The 22287-nt window shown below is 42.6% G+C and overlaps 1 protein-coding gene across 7 annotated transcripts in view; it reads right to left on the minus strand.

Annotated features, from left to right (window-relative positions):
- Positions 1-22054, minus strand: part of MAGI1 (membrane associated guanylate kinase, WW and PDZ domain containing 1) — a 478937-nt gene extending 456883 nt beyond the window's left edge. For 3 of the 7 annotated variants that reach the window (XM_063291540.1, XM_063291539.1, XM_063291542.1), the window contains exon 1: positions 21424-22054. In XM_063291540.1, the coding sequence (XP_063147610.1) occupies positions 21424-21736 (313 nt within the window). In that variant the 5' untranslated portion in view covers positions 21737-22054. The remainder of the gene's footprint in view (positions 1-21423) is intronic. The other 4 variants (XM_063291537.1, XM_063291536.1, XM_063291535.1 and 1 more) reach the window with 3 other exon arrangements.
- Positions 22055-22287: the final 233 nt, after the last annotated feature.

A 22287-nucleotide genomic window follows, 5' to 3' on the forward strand; every position in this document is an offset into this window, starting at 1 on the left:
CCTGTTGGCCAGGGAATGCCAGTTGGTGGGGCCCAGGAGGCATACCTTTTCTGCCATGGTACCCACCCCATGAAACATTCTCCCTCCAGAGATGAGGATGGGCCTAAGCCTTCTGGCCTTTTGCAAGACTCCAAAGACCTGGTTCTATGCCCAGGCCTGCGGTCCCGAGTGAGTGAAGGATCCCATCCCCTTGTTGTGCTAAAACCCATTGATTGCGACCTCTTCCTCAGCTGCTGTGTATTTTAATGTTTGTATTTATGATGGGAATTTGTTTTAATTTATTTTAAGATTATTCACCACCCAGAGTCCACCCATGCCAATGAACTCTGTATCCCCAACTTACCTTTTTCTGGAAAGTCAAGCACTTATCAACCTCTTAAAACACACACACACACACACACACACCAGCTTTTTGGAGAGGTTTAATTACATTGTACCATCTGGATATTCCCTGGAAAGCTGGGGGAAAGAAAAAACAGAGAGAGTATGGTACCTAGCCATTAAGGTAATGCTGGATCAATAGCAAACTAAATGCAGCAAACACCCCTACATCTGAGTATCTCCAATCAGGATTCCCACTCTACTGCCCTCCAAATATGCTGGCAGTACAATTCCTAGAATTCCCAGACAACCATTCACCATGCTGACTAGGAATTCTGGGAATTAATCAAATGCATTTAGAGGACATCAGCTTGGGAAAGACTGTCCTAAATATTACATTAAAAAAAATTCTTTGCACACACGTCAATGGCTAGCCAAAAATTCCTAGGCTAGAAAAAGTATATTGCATGACCATTGCCCATGGAAGAAGGAATCGCTGCCTCTAGTGAGTGAGGGAGATAAGCTGGTAAGAATAGAAATACCAGCTTACAACATGCAGATGTGTCTGGAATGCCCTCAGATCACCCTGGTTTTCCCTACCACAGCAGTTCTTATTCAGCAGCATTGTTTCCTCGAGTAGAGGAGCTGTCAGATGCCTTTCTGTGAGGATTTTTTTTTCTTACCTGCTGCTCAGTCATGAGGATCTACACGTCTACTTATTCCTATTCAGACATTACATCAAATGTTGGGCATTTTGATCTTCAGCACTGAAGACAGTATCAGAATGTTGCCCTTGCATAGGTAACCTTAAAAATGGTAGTAGTAGTAAGGATGCAGCTTCAGTTCTGCACTATTGCAATTATAGTGTGGCAGAGACTAGTCTTACCAATCACACTAAATCATAACTGTAGGCTTATTCAATAAAGTGCGGTTAAACTGAAGCTGGTTTTCTCTTGCCAACAGTTGTCAATTGAAGGCTAAAGTCACTCATATTCTTGTGTATTCCAGATGTGTTGGAAAAGGTGGGGTTATGTGTGCACCCACCAAACATTGGCAAGATTTTCTTTTCTCTGAATGGAAAGGTATTCAATGGAAGTATTGGGGTGGCCATCAAGCATGGTCTGGTTTTTCCCTACACACCTTTAACAACTAAGGGGAGCCAAGTGTGTGTGTGTCCAATGAAGCCACTGGCCTATTGAAAACATGTGCAAAGGCAAGTTCCAGCATCAGCATATGACAGGATGCAGCTGAGAACTTTATCTGTTATGTTTTGGAAAAAGATCTGTAGAAGTTATGTACTTATAGATTCAAGTCTTCCTGGGTTTTCCTTTAAAAATAATCTGTCGACTATTTATAAATTAATATGTTACAGAATATAATGTATTTACGGGTGAATACATGAGAAAGCGTCTATTTGTCAATCAGGCTGTGAGGAAATACACTTGCCAATCCCCTCATGTGTGAAGCTCCTGTTTCAGCCTTTGTTGACCTGAAAATCCCCAGAATTCCCTTTTGCATGGGAATTCTAGGAGACGCATGCCCAACCTATCTAGAAAGCCACAGTTTGAGGAAGAAAACTTTCTTTCCTGGTTTCAGTAGAAAGAATTTAAATGCTTAAAGAAAGAATCATTTCCAGTATTAATAGGCACTACCTAAACCAGGAAATAGTAGATAGCTTTATTAATGGATTAGTCATTTTAAAGCTCTTACCAGAAAAAATAAAACCTTGCAGATCTGCAATGTAAAAAACTCCTCTCCAAAACAGTTACCCTTTCCTCACAGATCCAATTCAGTTTTAACTTACCTGTACCCAAAATGCTGGGGAATGTCAGGTAGATATTATCCGACAAAGAGCCCAAAGAGTAAGTCTTATGTCTACAATACGTTAAAGTGCCCATGCCTTCTATGGGCCATCTTAAAAGAGACTTAACATGTATTTTCTGCAAGCAATTTATTTCCTAGTTAAGCAACTCTGAGATGAATTCAGTAGCCACTTGCTGCTACAGATCTGTTTCATTTATAGTAATAAATTATAGGGTTTCCAAGCATTGTTTAAAGTTTCATACCGCTAATCTCAAAAAAGCAGCGTGCATGAACTAAAAAGAAGCGGTCCAAAATCTGCCTTAAGCTGTTATCTCCCAAGAACAGAATCAGCCTGAGAATTTGCAGTAATATAAAAAAAGAAGAGGAGAAAGAGAAAGGGAACTGGCTGATATAGAAAAGGAGAAGCATCACCAACTGGAAGGAAGTTTGTAAGTAGCCAACATTTCTGTTCCTGAGCAAAGTACAAGAGGACAGTATCCTGGATACCCTATGTTGTGACTGTTGGGGACAGTTCCCAATCAGGCCCAGGATCTATACCTAAGTGCATTAATGTCTCCATGCATACATAAGTCATTCATCAAAACAGAGGCAGGCAACTTTTTCCAAATAAGTGGGCCACACTTTCTAATAAATAATTAATAAACAGGCAAACAAGAGCGCATACATAGTATCAACCCCCCAACGTTGCAAGTGTGACATAATGCCATTAGAATGTGGGGCCAAACAAGTAACAACATACTGCACAATTGGTAGGTTTAATATTAACTCGTAAGTTCCGTGTCTTATTTAACCTTTCATGATACATTATACAAAAGAGCTGGGTCAAACATTTAACTAGCTTTTATCCGAAGCTTTCCACTGCCACCAAGTAGGTGGGGGGGGGGGTTGTGTCTGTGTGTGTGTGAAAGAGATTAACCCCACAGATCCCAATCAGTTCCATTACAGGATAATATCATGCATCATTTTTTAAAAGTTATATGCACTGTTCCCAAGGTCTTCCAAATTACCCCAAGTTGGATCTGAGTAATTTGCCCATTTACAAGCAGCAATAAATGCCTCTGCTGGTCTAAAAAGGATGACCTGTGGTGTCTCTCACAACTGAGACCATCTCAGTCTTTTAAATATAATAGAAAGAAAATAGCAGGTGAGCAAGAAGAGAAATCAGAAACACATGATTTGGATCTTGGCCATCCCCATCTCCCAGATGCTTGCAAACACCGAAGGTAAACCTGCTTCTTAACAGAAACTTTTCCATGCAAACCTTTCAAGGATAATCCCCTTCTGATATATGACAGAAGCCCATCTGAGAGGGGTGGGGTGGGGAGTGTTCAGTGGTGGTACTTTTTCTGCAAATGATCACAAGGCTAGGCTGTTGATCCTATTCTAAAAGCAAGCAGAAACTACCAACTTAAAAAAAAAAGTTAGTAACTTTGATGGCAAGTTAAGATTGTTTTCCATTATAGTTTTTTTTAAGTATTCAAGAACTGAGTTCTGACATGGGCAAGGATGAGAAATCCACCCAGAAAAAAAATGCTTTTCTTTAACTGCACTAAGATTTTGCTAGAATCTATTTAGCACCAAGTAAAGTGGAGGGAGAGTGGAGGGCAAAAGGAAGAAGGGCCGACCAAGGGCAAGATGGATGGATGACATTCTAGAGGTGATAGATTCGACCTTGGGGGAGCTGGGGGTGGTGACGACCGAAAGGAAGCTCTGGCGTGGGCTGGTCCATGAAGTCACAAAGGAATGTCGGAAGCAACTGAACGAATAAACAAAAAAACTATCAGAGACCTTCAGAACAACAAATTTGAAAACACCGGGTGAGTCTGCTTTCAATCCTAAATGAAAGAAAATTTTCATCATAAGCTTAAGAATTTAAAGAATCTGAAATAACAGCAGAAAGCTAAAAAGATTTTGATCTTAGAAAGTTATAAATGGATTAAGGGTCCAGATAAAATTGGAATATTGACCATTATCAAGCTTATTAAAGGCAGCCGCTGAATAACAGCATAAAAGTTCAGTATAAGCAGATGATAATGCCTGAATATCAAGATACTATTGAAAACACAGCAGCAGAGAAAACATATAATCTCTAGCTGCAATATGGGGATAATACTGTCATACTTTACAAGGCTGTTTCAGGAATTACAGATTTGATGCCTGATGAATAAATGCTAAATAAATGTAAAAAATCATCACTGTCTGGACTAAGGCCTACAGATTTAAGCTTAAGAATAGCTTGCATCAAAATGTGCAGTGTATAATTCTTGTAATAATTTGTAAATATAGCTTTCCTCTACTTGGTGCCCTCCAGACATACAACCACCATCATCTCTGCCCTATGGGCTAGGGCTGATATGAGCAGTAGCTTACAGTGGTGGACTAAAGAACCTGTCCCATCTCTCAAGTAAAACTATATCAACACGTCTTTGTCTTTCAAAGCATGCTATTATTAGAGAAAGATAATTTCCACCTAACCTACCTTTAACCCACATACAAAATGGGTATATATTACTTGTGGGTAAGCAGAGAGATTGTCACAGGCAGCTGCACAACTTCAGTTGTCTGCTTTTGACCACAATCTTAGAATTATTTATGCAGAAAGCTTGCCAGTGGGGAAAAAAAGAAAGGGGAGACTGATTAAAGCTGTTCCCATAACCTCATCTATTTTAAGGTGTGAGCCTTGTCACATATACCATAATTACATTACTTTGTTCTCTCACACACTTGGCAGTATAGCCTCCTGGTGTGGTAAGAGAATAAAGCAATCAAAGAATTTCTAAGCTTGGCTTCAGAAGCCCTTCTCTAGTAACCTGTCAAAAACTATACCGATATTACTGCAGCTTCTCCAACAATTTCCTGTAACCTAATATTAGGCAGGGACCTTACAGAGAAAAGTGAGATCCCTGTCATACCACAAGGAAAAATTGTAGGTTTTCTCAATTGCCACTCTGAATTTTGCTTCTGGAAATGTACAGATGTACAGGGCCGCAACTAGGGTCTGTGCCACCCGGGGCACAAACATGGATTCCGCACCCATTTTGGCACCCCCCCAGCGCTCATTTTGGCGCCCCCCCAGCGCGGCACCAGGAGCACATGCCCCACTTGCCCCCCCCCAGTTGCGGCCCTGCAGATGTATACACTCAATCCATCTTTTTATCCAAGTGTGATGCTCAATTTTGAACTATAAGGTTTTATTGAAAACGTAAAGAACTCATTTTAGTTCTTTTTCCCCACAGTAATAATACAATTCATAAATAATGAAGAGTACTCTTAACTCCTACTATGAAGCAACATATGCCTAAGTTATGAGGAAAAAAGTACCGATGCAAAGATGTTACTAGCTCTTAAATTCTTAAAGGACTTGTAGTCATAAAATGGCTTCATCAAAAGGCATGCTTATGTTTTTCCCCACTATCATCTCCCCACAGCCCTGGACCAATTTCTGGACCAGACATTTGGAAGAACGAAAAGTTAAAGTTCAAAATATAGCCTATAATCAGCAAGGAACTGTTGATAAATACCTGGGAGAGAACATTCTTCATAGAACGTTCAGCTTGGACATTAAGTAATGGTATATTTATAGCTTATGCAGACTATTATCAGAGGAAGTGGCAGCTATTACATTTAAACTTAATTAGCATGTCTTTCTTTGCTTATTACAAAGGCTTAAGATACATTTGAATAAACAGTCATCTCTCTTTCATATCCTCACAATACAGGGTGGACACCATTACATACAACTCAATAAAACCAGTTTTTCAAAGCATTGTACAAGAATAGCTGAGGTACATCTTTTCCAGCCAGAATTAGAATGCCCGTAGCCAACTATATGCCACTGAACATGCCTGCTGGGGATGATTAGGCTCTCTGCTCCAGATGAGGTTTTATAAGAATTGATGAATATTCTTATCTTCTTCTTCTTCCTAGCATTTTCCCACAGAAAATTCTTACCATTTAAGAAAAAAGATAACAGGAACATTTTTTTCCTGCAAAACAAAGCACTCATTTTTAATATAATGTTTATTTCAAAAGATGCTTTGAGGACCCACACAGACCCCAGAGGCACACCCAAGTACATAAATCACGCATACCCACCACGTTATTCCCTTTTAGGATAAGTGACCGTGGTTGATTGACTGACTGACTGATTGATTTAGTTATAGGCTGCTCTAGTTGCAAATGACTCTGGGCAGCCTATAAAGCCAGTAATGAAGGTGCAGGAACAAAGTAAGAAATGGTAAGGCAAAGAAATTTAAAGGAGGGGATAATAAAAGGATCCTTTATCTGACATTAAGAAAAGTTATGTAACTCTTGGGTCCTGAACAAGTGAATACCTCTCTGCTAGGTACTTACCTAGCAAATAAGAATGAGTTGGGATTCCTGTTATAATTGTTCTGATATTGGAATTATTGGCCTCTCTTATTAGACAAACCAAAGATATTTTGGAGTCTAACAGCAGCTGGAGCTGAGTACAAACAGTTCACAACATATTATTGTTTTATTTATAATTTGATACGTTCCACACCAAAACTAGTTCATAGTTAGTAGTCAGTTAATTTGAATAATTCCCATATACAGTATTTCCTATGGACCCAAACAGTTCTGCAGAAATTTGTGGAGCTTGAGTTTTTTCTTGTTTGGAAACACTATATTTAATTACAACATGTTTTTCATTAACAGCATCTAAAAATCCAGATTTCTGATTAAAAGAGTATTGATTCAACTCTAAAATTAAAGATATCAAGTACAGCAGATAACTGTTGCCAGCCAAAAGGGTCGCATTCCTCATTTACACTTAGATATATATAGGTCTGGTGGATGTTAAAGTCCTCTGAATCGAGTTTTGAATGGGAGAACAGTGACAACAATTAGGAAGGCAGAGGCCATATTTTTGTCACAAGTTCTACAAGTAAACCGGACTTGAAAGAGCAGCATGGTTCCCCTAGTTCTGGTTCTATTTGCATGATTGTTGCTGGCCTGTGGCTTCATGTTGCAGCTTCGAATGCCCAAATTGCTGATACTGCTCTTTTACTTAGAACTGAACTGTTTGCAGAGAGTAATGGAATGGATCAACCTCATTGGGAGTGACTGGCTGATCATGAAGTTGAAAGCAGAACCTACTATCCTTGTGGCTTTAACCCTCTGAGATACACACACATGTCCCATCTAAACCTTTGTGGGTTTTAGTCAAACCCGATCCATGTAAGCAGAGGTTAAAATTTATTTGGAAGGGCTGTCGGTGTAACAAAAGAGAAAGAGATTTGACCTGAAATAACCTGATTACAAATTAATTAAAGAAGGGGAGGGGGAGTTACTTAAGTGAAAAAATAAAGGCATTGTTCTTAGTATGAAAGCTAGAAGAGAGATGGGCAATTTCCCCTGAGTTGTGGGTTACCATTAGAGATGTGTAAAATGGACCATGGTGAAGATGATCCAGAACATTCCATTCTCTTCCACCACCCCAACCCCCAGCCTCCTCCACATAAGTGTAGACTAATTTAAGCATTCTGAGCGAAGTTCATGTATCTACAGAAGTAGATTGTGTTTTGGTAAAATGGCCAAATTTCAGAGGTGCAATCCTGGCTTTACTTTATGGATTGGGATGAGGGCGGGAGTGAAGGAATGAATGAGAGTGGCTTGCCTTCCAGACACTTTCTGCTCCCACTTCCACCCTTGTTTTGGAAGGACTGTCAAAACTGGGTATTTTGTTGCCAAATGTTCGGTGGCACGATTTCAGAGGCCACAGAGAGGGTGTTAGGGTTGCAGACCCTGCCGTAACAGCTATGCCTAAATCTACATAGTGATATTTAAACTAATATAAACAAAGTTTATTTTGAGGCATGCCTTATGGCCCTGAGCCCTGATTTTTTTTCAAGTACACGGCAATTGTCTTAGCCCTGGAAAACTCAGAGTTCATAGCTAGAACAGCTAAATGCTAATATTTGTACGGAAGAGTAAGAGCATATATAGGTTGACAGGGTTCATCCTTGGTTTAAAAATAAGAACACAACCACCAAAACCCAGCTAAATTATTTAAGATTATGGTTTTAAATAATGTAGTTATTTTTTGGTAATTAATTTTGAAGTAATGCTTGTAATTAATGTTACCTCTAAAGGAAGGCTCTGTGATCCACTAAACTTCCAAAATCCACATCTGGAGGTATTAGTTCATAATACAACTGAAGGATTTAACCATATTGAAGAAATACAACCCAATTTTATTCCATTAGAGTTTCATATTAATTCTAGAGCAGCACTATTAAAAATCTATACTATGTGCTATTGATAAACATTTGCTGCTAGTAATTATGACACATGAAAAGGTAATAGGAATCTTATGGGAGAAAAAAAGCAAAAATCGTAGGGAGTGGACAAGACTTAGCCTGTTCCAACATGGCGCCCTACAGACATGCACACATGTCCTAATTTCCAGCAATGATCATGCTTGGAGAAACCTAGTCTAACTGATATATTAATTTCCACACTTCAATGTCATATATTACGGTCCATTTACTTTTTCAGTACTAGCCCTGCCTCTAACTACTTATCAAAGTTATCTATTAATACCATTTCTCTAATGTTGGTCTTTGTTTTGTATTGTTTTGTTTTAATTTAAACTGAGTACTATATACACTAACCTAAAAAGATTTAGACACAAGAAAGCAGTATAGAAATGAATTAAATAAGCAGGTAAGGCAGGCTACTCCAATTATATCTTTTCCATGGTACCTTGATTTTTATTATTATTATTTCAAGATACACTCATACCTTGGTTTCCTACTCAGCAAGTCTCCACAGTGCCCAAGCAAAAATATGAACTTCACATAAAAAGCACTCAATGAAGTAAACAATCTTAAGCTATAAAACAGAAAACTAAAAAACTGTACAGCAATAAGAATGCATTCAGCAGTGCAAAAACCCAATACTGTGAAACGCTAATCTGTGGGGTTGATTTCCAAAACTTCTATTTAATTGGTTAAAAGGAAAAAAGAACTGTTGGTAGGATAAAATAAATTGCTAATCAGCAGTTGATCGGCACACACAGCCACAGTCCTAAAATATGCAGCATAACCCCTTCCATTAGATACATCTGTTCGAACCTCCAGGTTTTGCACATTATGTTTGTTCAAAGTACGACAGTGTGTACACGCAGTACAATAATATAAACCAGAGAACCAGTCTTTTTAAAAGGAGCTCCATCTGACAACTTTCAAGAAAGAGCATCTCTTGAAATGTTGGATGTATCATGCTTAGTTTTGATGATGATGATGATGATGATGATGATGATGATGATGATGATGATGATGATGTATCACTGACCAGAGAGATTTCAACATGTTCATGATCAGAACAACTCAAACCAAGAAAAAAACCTTATGGACATCAAACTAGATTGGGTTTGTCAAAAGACAATATAAGATGTAACGTACATATTTCCACCCTTTGACAACCTGCATCATTGTCCAGTTACCTTTTCCACACTAGCCATGCCTATAAATATTTATCAAAGTTATTTATTAACAAAGTTGACATATCACTTCTTTGTATACATAAGGCTGTTGAACTTGTACAAAAATCCACAGAGGCGCTGATAATTATGTCTCCCTCCCTCCCTCTCTCTCTCCCTCCCTCTCTCTCTCCTCCTGCTCTTACTTATCCAAAACCCTGGAGTGTTTTCCAGGGAGGAGCTGCAAGGAGGGAAAAACAAAATACAGACTATTGAAGCCACCACATCCCTCTCAGACACCCGGGGGTGGGGGGGGAGATGTCAGAATTTAAGAGCCTGTTTCATTCACACTGGTAAATGTAATTGAGCCTAACATTCCACAGCTGACTCGGGTTAATTCATGCCAGCCCTGCAAAGAAATCCACCATTCCCTTTCTCTGTTTTCAAAGTCAGGTCAGGCTCAAATTAATGTTGTCAAATCAATATATGTGATGGCAAGCAGAAAAACAGGACCACTGTCTCACTTCATTAACTCGCTCCATTTGTTCCTTTCCTTTTAGCCATCCTCACAATTATTCTAAATACATCACTCAGGTAAACAAATCTTTATTGCTAGTAACTTTAGACTGATTAATTCATATAGCAGAATGGAAAATGCAAAAGCTAAAAAAAAGCTGATACAAGAGGCTAAGTCAGATTTTTAAGGTACAAGCATGTTTTAATGATAGACGGTTTTCCCCCCTGATTCCAAATCAAGGCAATTCTCAGGAGAAAATTCTGGTATTCCAAAGTATTTAGCTATCAAGACCTTTATACAGTTGTCTTGATACATCAGCAGTCCTACCCTGTAGGCATTAATATACCTGCTTAATGTAACCAGAAGAGGCTCTAGAGCTGTGTTTCTCAACCTTGGCAACTTGAAGATGTGTGGACTTCAACTCCCAAAATTCTCCAGCCAGCCATGCTGGCTGGGGAATTCTGGGAGTTCAAGTCCATACATCTTCAAGCTGCCACAGTTGAGAAACATAGCTCTAGAGAAACAGCACTTTGCTTAGATCCTGGTAACTGCATTATTAAAAAAGTATTAGTCCCATACCATCCTCCAGCTCCATTCCAATTGATATTGGAAGAGAAAAGAAGAAAGCCAAGTGGACAGCCCTCAACTGAAGTGCAGAGGGTGTACTCTTAACATCTAGCTTGGGCTAACAATATGCTGCTGCACAACTTGATTGAAAGCAATCCTGAACAGTGAAAATAAACTGAGATATCTAAGAATCCCTTACAGCTTTATTAGAACATACTCTTTTTTCTCTAACTTGCATGGAAACCAACAACAGCGTGTAAATGGGCAGCTGTTCATTTTACCATTGTTTTTAACTTTCCACCTTTGACCTTCATCATAAAACTCAACTCTCTGCCCCTAAAGTCCCAGACGTGAACTTTTGTGTCAGGCAAGTCAGTTACCTGGGGATGACCAGATGCAAAATAGACAGAAGCAAACTGCAAAGCAAATGATAACAGCACAATAATAGCTTGTTCTTAAAACCAGCTTAGTGAAATATATTATTGGAAACCCCAACCTTTTTTTTTAATGATAAAATTCAAGATCTTGCAAAAGACTAAATTAAAGCATATTCAATTATGCAATCAGAGAGACTTTCAGGGAAAAGTCTTGGCAAAAAAGTAGTTTTTGAATACTGTGGCTGTATTACTTGGAGAATTAAACCTCCAAGGTCAGACCATACCCTGGTGGCCCTGAGATTCTCTTATGCCACCCCCCTCCGCAGGGAGGTAGGAGCCATTCGATTGGTCCGCCCCGGCGACTGATGGACCCGGTAGGGTTTCAGAGGGAGCTGGGGGTTATACCCGGTAATCTGCTGCACGGTCCAGCGGAGGCCCTAGCTGCAGCCTGGAATAGGGAGGCGGCCGGGGCCTTGGACAGGATTGCACCTGTGCAGCCTCTCTTGTCTCATTGAACCCGGCAGTCCCCGTGGTTTACGGAGAAATTGAGGGTTCTGAAGAGGGTTAAGGGACGCCTAGAGCGCCACTGGAGGAAGACAAAGACTGAATTTGACCGAACACAGGTAAAAGCCGCCATTAAGGCCTACCTTGTGGCGATAAAAGCGACGAAACGTCAATATTTCTCCGCTCTTATTGCGTCTGCAGAATGCCGCCCGACGGCCCTGTTTAAGATCACTTGATCCCTTTTGGGGAAGGTGGGTTCAGTGACCCACCTACAGGGCCATGCAGAGGAATTTGCTGAGCATCTGCAGGACAAAATTGCTCGTATCCGCTCCAAGTTGGACTCCAGGTGTGAGGCGTGGTCTGGAGAGATACCAGGGGAACAGGCTTACCCAGTTATCTGGGAGCAGTTTGATCCTGTTGGACCTGAGGAAGTGGACAGGATCCTACAGACAGTAAATGCCACCACATGCCATCTAGACCTGTGTCCCTCCTGGCTAGTAAAAGCAGACTGGGAGGTCACATGTGGTTGGGTCCATGCGATGGTTAATACATCCTTGGGGGGGGTGTTTTTGGTGGCCTTTAAAGAGGCATTGGTACACCCCCTCCTCAAGAAGCCACCGCTGGACCCTACTGTTCTGGACAATTTTCATCCAGTCTCCCACCTCCCCTTTTTGGGGAAGGTGGTTGAGAAAGTGGTGGCTTTGCAGTTCCAGAGGGTCCTGGAGGAAACGGATTATCTAGACCCCTTTCAGTCAGGTTTCAGGCCCGCTTATGGGATGGAAACGGCATTGGTCGCACTTATGGATGATCTCTGGCGGGAGTGGGATGGAGGCAGTGCATCCATCCTCGCTCTGCTTGAACTCTCAGCAGCTTTCGATACCATCAACCATGGTATCCTTTGGGGGCGGCTCAGGGAGTTGGGGGTGGGTGGCGTAGTCTTACACTGGTTCACCTCCTTCCTCCAGGGTCGGTCCCAGTCGGTGTTGATAGGGGAGGAGAGATCGGCCCCGCGGCCCCTTCTTTGTGGGGTGCCACAGGGATCAGTACTCTCCCCTCTCCTTTTTAACATCTACATGAAACCGCTGGGTGAGATCATCCGTCACCATGGGATGAGGTATCATCAGTATGCTGATGATACTCAATTGTATATCTCCATCCCGGGTGAAATAAGTGATGCTGTGACCACCCTCTCCGAGTGTCTGGGGGCTGTGGGGGCCTGGATGGGGAACAACAGGCTTCAACTGAACTCTGGTAAGACCGAGTGGCTGTGGGTTAATGGTTCTTCTGTATCCGGGACATTAACATCTCTGGTTCTGGATGGGGTTGCACTGCCCCAGACAGACCCGGTGCGTAACGTGGGGGTCCTCCTGGACTCACGGCTCCTGCTCGAAGAGCAGGTGGCAGCCGTGGCCAGGAGAACCTTTGTGCAGCTATGTGCTGTGCACCATTTACGCCCCTTCCTGGACCAGGAGGCCCTTCAAACAGTCACTCATGCCCTTGTTATCTCTCAGATAGACTATTGCAATGCGCTCTACATGGGGCTACCCTTGAAAAGTATCTGGAAGCTTCAGCTGGTCCAGAATGCAGCTGCATGAGCTGTTTTTGGTGTCCCCAGAAGGGCACATGTAACACCACTGCTGCGCGAGCTGCATTGGGTACCAGTTTGCTTCCGGGTCCAATTCAAAGTGTTGGTTATCACCTTTAAAGCCCTACATGGCATGGGACCAGGTTACCTGAGGGACCGCCTCTTCCCCATTACATCAACCCGTCCCACCGATCGTGCAGAGAGGGCATGCTGCGGACCCCGTCTGTAAAAGAATTTCATCTGGCGGGGTCCAGGAAGCAGGCCTTCTCCGCAGTAGCTCCCGCCCTGTGGAACATGCTGCCCCCGGAGGTGAGATTGGCCCCATCGCTCCTGGCCTTTCGGCGGAGTCTGAAGACCTGGTTCTGCCGCCTCGCTTGGGGTGGAGAGGGGAATAGAGCTACATGGGGATGGTTGTTATAGACCACTCCTCCCACACTTGGACTGTTTTAGATCTTTCATCGCTTGGATTTTTATTCTTTATTTTTATTTCTATTTATAGTATTTTTATTGTATTTTATTATTCTGATGGTTTTAATCATTTGTTGTAAACCGCCCAGAGGCCTCCGACGGGAGGAGATGGGTGGGGATAAGTTAGATAGATAGATAAATAAATAAATCACTTAAACTATGACATTGGAATATAGGCTGCAGTGTCCCCACTAGAACAAAACAGGAATCATGTATTGGAAGATTTGCACTTGAACTTTTTTTTTCCCTCCTCAGCCTGGAATGTAAGACTAGATGAATTTTATAAAAACCAGATTCCCTTCCACTGAAAAACTGACACAGAGGCCATCCTTAATTTCATAATTTTCAGCCACCACCAACCTATAATTCAAGACTGATTTTAAAATTCAGATACAAGTTGAAGGACAAGTGAAAATCTGAGCAAACAAGCTTGCATTTTAATTTCATCTTCCGGCTTGGCCTTTTTGTCCCCATGCTCTGTGACTGTTTTCTTTTGCCTATTGTCAGTTTCACTGCAGATTTTTAAAAGTTTCAGATCAACTTCCCTGTTGCAAACAAAGGAGAAGAATGAAGTTATTGACCATTCTGCCTATTGGAATTCAAAGCATTCCACCAATTTGTAAATCTATTCTTACAAGGGAGCACCATTTCAAGTGAGAGCCAATGCAATCTTCAGACTAGCCTTTCAAAAATATGGAAGTGGGCATTTAGTTCAATGAAAACTCATTATGCTTAATAGGTGAAACAGAATTCCAGCATGCTTCAGAGGACCAGTGGAAAACATCAAAGCGTTAGGCTCTCCTGGCACTAAACATCGAATACTATCTTCAGAAGAAGAATGGTGAACCACCAGATTACTGGAGGACAACCACAGGCTACATTTACAAGGCAATACAGGCCTTGGACTGACAGCTGCATCTTACTTCAACTCTGAGTTGATGGGACAGAATCTTCCACTGCATCAAAAGGTAGCAGGATAACTTGGAGGGCATAAGATAGATTATGGTGGCATGAAGAATCCTATCTTTCAATCACTTATTGCTGCTCCTCACTGCTTAGTATCAGACAACTGACACTACAGTTATACTCTGCCTAAAGATATGGCTGGCTCTATTACAAGGGGAAGGCAAAAAGCACCCAATGGTTTACTGTACTTCTCTATGAACGTACATTTTGTTGTGTCATTCCATGTATGTCTCTGGTAGCACTGATTTACCCAACTTCGTGCCCTCCATATGTGTTAGACTTCAAGTCCCATAATTCCTGTGGAATATGAGAGTTGAAGCCCATCACACCGGGAGAGCTTCTGGTTGGAAACAGCTATTAGAGCAATTTGGAAGAGAGAATCACTGCTCAGTGATATGGAAATTCTTCCCACATTTGCCTCTGCTAAACAAGTTTCACAGGTTTCTGCACTGGATCATAAACCCATAAAACCTGCTTGACCCGTGGATTGGAAAAAAATGAAGTGTGTCTATTTACCATGGGAAAAGATATCGCCCTTAAAAATCTATTTTCTTCTACACCCTTGGGCTAGATAAAATGGAGTTATGATGCTATCATCATCCAGATGCTTGAATGAAGCTCTTACTGATCAAGTTATAGTGATGGCTCCTCTCCCATAAAGGTGGGCATCAAGAGGTTGAAGTTCCTAATCAAACACAAAGATACATTTGCCGGCTGTAAACAAGTTCAGCATTAGATATGTACAGTGCCAGATCCTGATATCTTGTTAATGGTACTTACTGCACATTGGGTAGGAGACAGAAACAGATGAACAGAAGTCTTTCTAGTGGCTTTTCATGGCTTTTTCTCTTTGCCCCTGCAACTACAATCTCCCACAGCCTTTCCAGGAAATGTACTCCTAAGAAATAAAGGATCCTACAGCACTATGTAAAGTGGGGTATATGAAGCTATAATGGGACAGGAACACTAGAGAATCTGGCAAGTTTGCTTTGCAAGACCTATCTAGCTCTAAGCTATTATTAACTCAGCTTCAAATTCTTAAAATCCTTATTCATTTAATACAGACTCCTGCCAAAGACAGCCTTAACATTTCTCAATGAAGTCTTAGCCTGACTTTTCAGTCCATTTTGGCAGTCAGTATACTTGCACACTCAGCCAGGACTGGCACATCATAGCAGGTCGCCTTGCTGGTTTCCCTTCATTCTGGCGATATCTCAATTGCCTTTCCTGTGACTGGCAAGCTGAGACTTCCTTGTACAGTTTTGCTTCTGAATGCTTTATTCCCAAAAAAGCCTTAACCTGATCAGCCAGTCTACCTCAATCTCCACCCACTGAGGGTAAATTAAAAAGTTAGGAACACTGAAGGCACTGCAGCTTGTGTGGCCTCTTTGCATCTTTTCCTGCCTCCTGTCTCTGTATCTTGAGACCAGAAAGGAAAATTACCCTTACATTCACCACCACCATTCCCAACTTCCTAGTTATAGTAATAATAATAATAAGTTAAGTTTATGTGCTGCTCAACTCCCAGCAACTCACACACAGAGCCACAGTTAAAGACTGGGTACGGATTCAGTCGTGGATATGGCATTTTGCTCTTCCTTAATTACAATCAACCGAGGGTCTCTCAAGCAAATCAGGTCTGTCTCTCCTTTCAATATGTTGACTTAAGACTGTGGATAAGCAGCAGAAAAGTGCTTTCAAAATAAGCCTCTACATTTTCTAATCACTTCAGCTGCTGCCATAATTTACAAATAGTTTTGCACTGCCATACATAAATCATTTACATCAGCCGTGGCAGATTCCAGAGCTACCACCAGGCTAAAATGTCTACAAATTCCAGGATAATGTTGAAACAAGACAGAGATCTGCAGTCAAATCACAAGTATATGAATTGTTCCTTCAAGTCATAGCACTGGCTATTCAATCTGGGCCGCAAAAATCCAGATGACCACTAGATGGCAGCAAGGAGATTTTCCTGTGTCTCTTTGCTACCACGTGGGTTTTGCAATCCAGATTCCGGATAGCCACCCATCATATTCCTCAGAACTTCTCTTCACATTCTGGCTCTACCTTGCACTTGCTGAAGTGAGCAACAGTGCATACTGACTGGAAAAAAACAGCTGCGCTTTGCTAAGTCTTTATTTGTTTAATTAAGATTTACTGAACTACAGTCAAGTGGATTCACACATGAAGTCATAAAGCATGGAGTACAAATCTGTGAAGTGGTTTGAAAAACTCCAATAGTTTGAAAATCACAAAACCAGATAAACCATAAGGGTACTTCACATTTTATGTGAACCAGGCTAGAACATTCTAGAGGTTTTGAACAAGCTTGCTGCTTTTCTGCTGCTAATACTACTAAAATGTGATTTGTTGATTTGTGGCTCAGTGCATCCCCACAAAAAATGTTAGAGTTAGAAAAACATTGCATTTGCGTTAACCTCTAAGCCATGATCAACACCAAGACATTATAGAAAATGTACCAAAATATGTGTATCTGGATTGCAACTAATGCAGTTCATATTCTTCAATGCACACATGAATACCCTGGAGACAAACTCCATCTAAAAACTCTTGGGGGGAAAACAAAACCCAGACATTCTTTTAAATTTTATATATGGCAAGGATTTAACCAATAATGAGTCTCTAAATTCCAATTAAAACTGCTCAAGCCTCCCAACAGTATACTTGGGATAATATTTTTTTAAAGAATGCCTGAGAGTATTTCTTCATATTCATAGAAAAACTCCAGTTTGCAAATGGAGCCCTAACTAATGATAGAACTTGGCCATCATGAAGTAACGTTCTCCAACCTGACATCCTCCAGCTGCACTGAAACTCCAACTCCTCAGTTCTCAGCTGCTGTGACAAACAAGCAAACCAACAACAACAAAATCCTATGCCTGCTAGGAATTTGAGAGTTCCATCCAATCCCACTACCCCTCTAGGTCATCAGAATGAGGAAGACTACCCCAAAGATTGATTGCGTTTATTCAGGTGGTCTCTAAAACTTAAAGACATTTGGGCTCTGCGCTATGGACACACTTTTTTAATTAATACAGTTAACAGCAGTTAACAACATATTATCCAGGTGGCCACAAATGCAAGTCGAACCATGCTTCTCATACACAATATGGATTAAATTGCTGTTCTGGGGGAGATACGGAAAACTGAAGACTGCTCTGTGAAAGTGGAGCCAATGACCCTGGCAAAGACCAAGGAACTGATGAGTAGACTGGTTCTTTGGAACCTCTCTGGATAAGGAGAGGACTGGAGATTGCCCACATTTGCTCTGGACAGCTGCTCCTCACAAAGAGACCACAGGAAAAATAGCTTTCCGTGGGTTGAGTGCCAGGAGATGACAGGATTAGCCATCTTGCTCACAACTGTGGTGAAGACTTCTAAAGGACACTAAGTTTGCAAACCTCACTTTCTAATCACTTTTGGAAATTGCTCATTGACTACTTCTAAGCTATTACAGACCTTCGGAATGACAAGTTTGAAAATGCCGAGTGAGTCTGCCTTCAATCCTGAGTGAAAGAAAAATTTAATCATAAACTTAAGAATTTTAAGAATCTGAAATAAACAGCAAAAAGCTAAATAAGATTTTCATCTTAGAAGTTATAAATGGACTAAGATAAGAGATGGGATGTAGAGATAAATGTTTGTAACCTTAGAGGGGGTGAAGAATCATTATATTTGTTTATAGTTGTTGGGATGAAGGTTGGAAGTCACTTCTTTATATATTTCTTTTCACTTTCTTTATTATATTACTTTTTTCTTCTCTCTTTCTTTTTCCTTCCACTTTTTATTCCTTTCTATTCTTTTCTTTAAGTTTAGTTTATATTAGATTTTTACTACTATAATCAAAATTCTTAATAATACACACACACACACACACACACACACACGTGTGCACGCACACACACAATATGGATAAAACCCACATGGCAGATAAGCAGCTTGCTATATGCCCAGGTATGGTCCCCCACAGCTTAAGAATCCTTTCAGGAACAAACAACTCTGTTCTATCAAGGCTGCTAAGTCTCTTGCTATCATTCTGGTGGACAACAAAGGCTTGATTGGCTTCAAGGATGGGAACTTACAGCCTTGCTGCTCCTGATGAACTGTATCTCCCAACAATCCCAGTCAAGATGGCCAAGCGTGAGGGGCAGTGGTTGGTGTAATTCAGCTGAAGGGCCACAGGTTGCCCATCTTCAGCTTCCTTAATCACTTAGTCCAAGAAGAGTTCCCACTTGTTGTTGTGGGTATCCACTGGGATCTGAACAGCCCAGGGTGGAAAACATGAGAATGTGTTTTTGCACAGACTAGGAGCGATCCAGAGGCATCCTGTTGCTAGCTGAAAATAACCCATTCCTGGCAGGCAGCAGTCTAGGGTGGAGGGAGGAGGAGAAAATAATCCATTCTCCATGCAAAGTCCATGCCACCCTTTTGACACAAAGTAGGGAGGCAGCTGGGAATCACATGCTTCCTCTGAAAAAACTCACATACATAGATGTTAGTCATCCTCCAGCAGAGGAATCAAAAGGTTCCAATTCAAAGGGATACTTCACCACAGGAGGAGCCTTTCTTTCTCTTTCTCTCCGGAAATTCCTCCAGGTCCAATCAAGTGAAATATTTGTTTGGCTCCCTGACAAAGTTGCCACCAGGCCTCAAAACTCCCCATTCAGGGAACTGAAGAAAACCTTGCCAAGATCATCTGCCCCTCACTCTTGGCGTGGATGCATGTTGGAAAAGGACATCTGGCCCTCCATGTCACTTACAGACCAAGGGGATGTGGCAGTAAAACTGCAAGTTAGGTCCAACTTAAATGTCTGGGGGCATGAGAGGGAAACACACACCCACAAGACACAGGGGAAAAGGAGGAAAGGGACAGAATCTGAGTGATTCAGGTTCCTCAGGTGAATGCATTACTCTCAACTGATGTCCAGCATCCAAACAAGACAGATTGCTATTGGTGCTTTCTCCTCCTCTTTAGGTTCACCCAGCTCCTCCAATAATGCCAAGATGAGGGGAGGGGGAAAGGGACTAGACTGATTTCTGGCCAGGTTAAAAACAAAACAAAACCCAAAGAAGGACCACAAGTTCACTGAAGGTAGCTCTGCCCCTTGCAACTTTGCAGTCAAGGAGGAAAGAAAACCAACCAACCAATTCATTCACCCTCAAAACATCAGCAACAGAATTTACATAAATTGCTGGGAAAAGAAAAAGGTAGAAAAGCTTCATTATTTTGGAGCCTAAAAAAAAAAGTCTAAATGACTCAGAAGTCACTCAAAGAAATTAAACTTTCCTATTCCTTGCCTGGCTGCCTGTGACTTTTAGGAGATAAAGCTCTAGCTGGAACTTGATAAGTATCTGAAGCTCATGCACACCCAGCATTACCTAACAATGTTCTTCTGCCAGAAACTACCCTTCCCTTTTTTCAAACACACCATTCTACCACATCCTACATCTGCCAGGTCCAGCTAAAAAGTGGACCTGGGAGAAAGCACACCTCCCATGCTAGGCAGGCAGAAAGCGTGTTTCCTTTGCCAAAGGGACAGATGGAAGCCCAAGAACCTTTCACATCCAAGCCAAGTGACAAAAATTGCCCAGTAAGGGAAAATTCAGCCTTTTCCAAGACAGACACTGCAAGTTCTCCAAGAATTGGACTGGGATAAACCTACTGACTAATCCTTAACATGCATTCAGTGACGTGCAATCCAGCTACACAATTAAAGCTACGCCATAATACATTTACAATTTTAAGGGTACCAAAAAATCCTTGTTACTCTTTCACAAGATATAAGAAAGCTACCCATCTGGAAAATGGAGCCAAGAAGGAACTAAACTTGTCTAACTGACTCTGAGCAGTTGGTTGTTTTTTGTTTTTTTTAAAGGCTTGCCACCCATTCTTCATGAACCCAATAGGATCCACAGCTCCATGCTGCAGAAAGATTGGGAATGTCTTAGGGGAGCTAAGCTAGCTTTTAGATTACTGCTCTGGCAGGTCTGGGATTTCAGCCATGTACATTACAGGAGGGAATTCTAAAGCAAAACCATAGCTCATACTTCCAAGTGGAAAGGTTAAAAATTAAAATACATGCAAAGTATCCCTCAGTCCAAGTCCAATACACTGTTGATTTGAAGCAATATACTAGTTCAGGTGTCAGCCCTAACGATCAGTCAGAACCACACAATGAATCCAATGTTACCAATGAATTCAGGAGCCCACCACAACAACCAGTCAGAACCTCACAAGGAGGTCCACCCAAGTAAAGTTAGGTCCCTGCAGAGTCAGCAAACCAATGAATACCATTTGCTTGATTGATGCCTTGGAAGAATGCCATTTTACCTAAAACCCGAGGTTTAAAGTTTAGGAAGGGTGAGTTCCTAAGTCCCATGCACCCATATGAGCTAGACGTCCCACGGGTTGGCTACGGAAAACACGTCTGGACTGCTTTCGTTTTAATAACTACCAATCACGTATTTCATGGAAGGTGCATTTCAACAGAAGTCAGATAGAAGGCAATCTAAGCGTAGCTGCCTTGCCTGTTGACCAGAAAGTCACCCATTCAGGCAGGTCTCCGCAGCCGGTGCAGGAATAAATCCCCCCTCCCCTTCACAGTAGTTCTCGTGCGGTGGGTTGGGGAGATCTCGCAAGTTCCCCCCAGAAAGGCTTCAGGACCGGCTACCCGCCCTCGCGCGAAGCCGCACCAGCTCTCGCCCTCTTCGCGAGGGCAGAAAACAATGCAGGGGAAGGCTCCTGCGGCGCAGCGCCCCCCGCCCCGCCTCGAAGTCCGCCCCAAGTCCGGCAAAGCGGCCCGCCGCTCGCTCGCGCTCTCACCTTGCCGGACGGCTTTGAAAACAATGGGCTCCTTGCAGCTCCGAAGCACTTCCAGCACGTCATAGCGGGGCAACCCCGATACCCGGATACCCTGCACCTCCAACAGTAGCTCCCCTTCGCCAAGTTTGCCCTCGCCGTTGTCGCCGGGCAGCGTCGCCTCCCCTTCGACCTCCACCGCCCCGACGTAAGGAAACTCTCCGTATTCCGCTCCGCCGAGGATGGTGACCCCGAGCTGGCCCTGAGCGTTGCGTCTCACCGTGGACTGGTGCACTTTGGCCGTCCAGTGGTTCTTCTTCTGGATCACTTTCGACATGGCGATCGCCAAGTTACGCGCAAAAGGAAGGGGGATTCACACGGGGAGGATCGAGACGGGAGACCACCGCTGGCTGCTCCGGACAAGGGACTCAGCCAGCCGGGCATAGAGCAAGCTCCCCTGCAACTTTCCAGCCGCTCCGCTCAAGCCATCACCGACGCAACTTGGCGCGGTTCATGCCCGCAGCCTCTTCCACCGGCACCTCCGGCGAGGTTCCCATCGTAACCACTGGGCCGTCCTGCCCTGCTCTCCTCCTGGCTCTCCCTTGCGTGGATCTCCGCCGGCTCCCTTCGCCTTCAGTACTACTCTCCCTCCCTCCCTCTCTCTCTCTCTCTCTCCTTCCCCGCCGAAGGTCTCCCGCGGAGCGCCTGGTCCCAGGTCCTTCGCCCCACCTGGTGCCACCGTTCTTCCCCCCTCTTTGCTACTTTCTCTGCGCAGAGGGGCTCCAAGCGACCGCGGCTCCTTTAAGCAAATACAAAGACGCCGCTTGTTTTGTTACATTTCACTCGGGTCGATTCCACCAAGACCGAGCAGAGCTCCAGAGTAGCGAT

This window comes from Candoia aspera, chromosome 2 (genome assembly GCF_035149785.1).
Source record: "Candoia aspera isolate rCanAsp1 chromosome 2, rCanAsp1.hap2, whole genome shotgun sequence".
NCBI lineage: Eukaryota > Metazoa > Chordata > Lepidosauria > Squamata > Boidae > Candoia > Candoia aspera.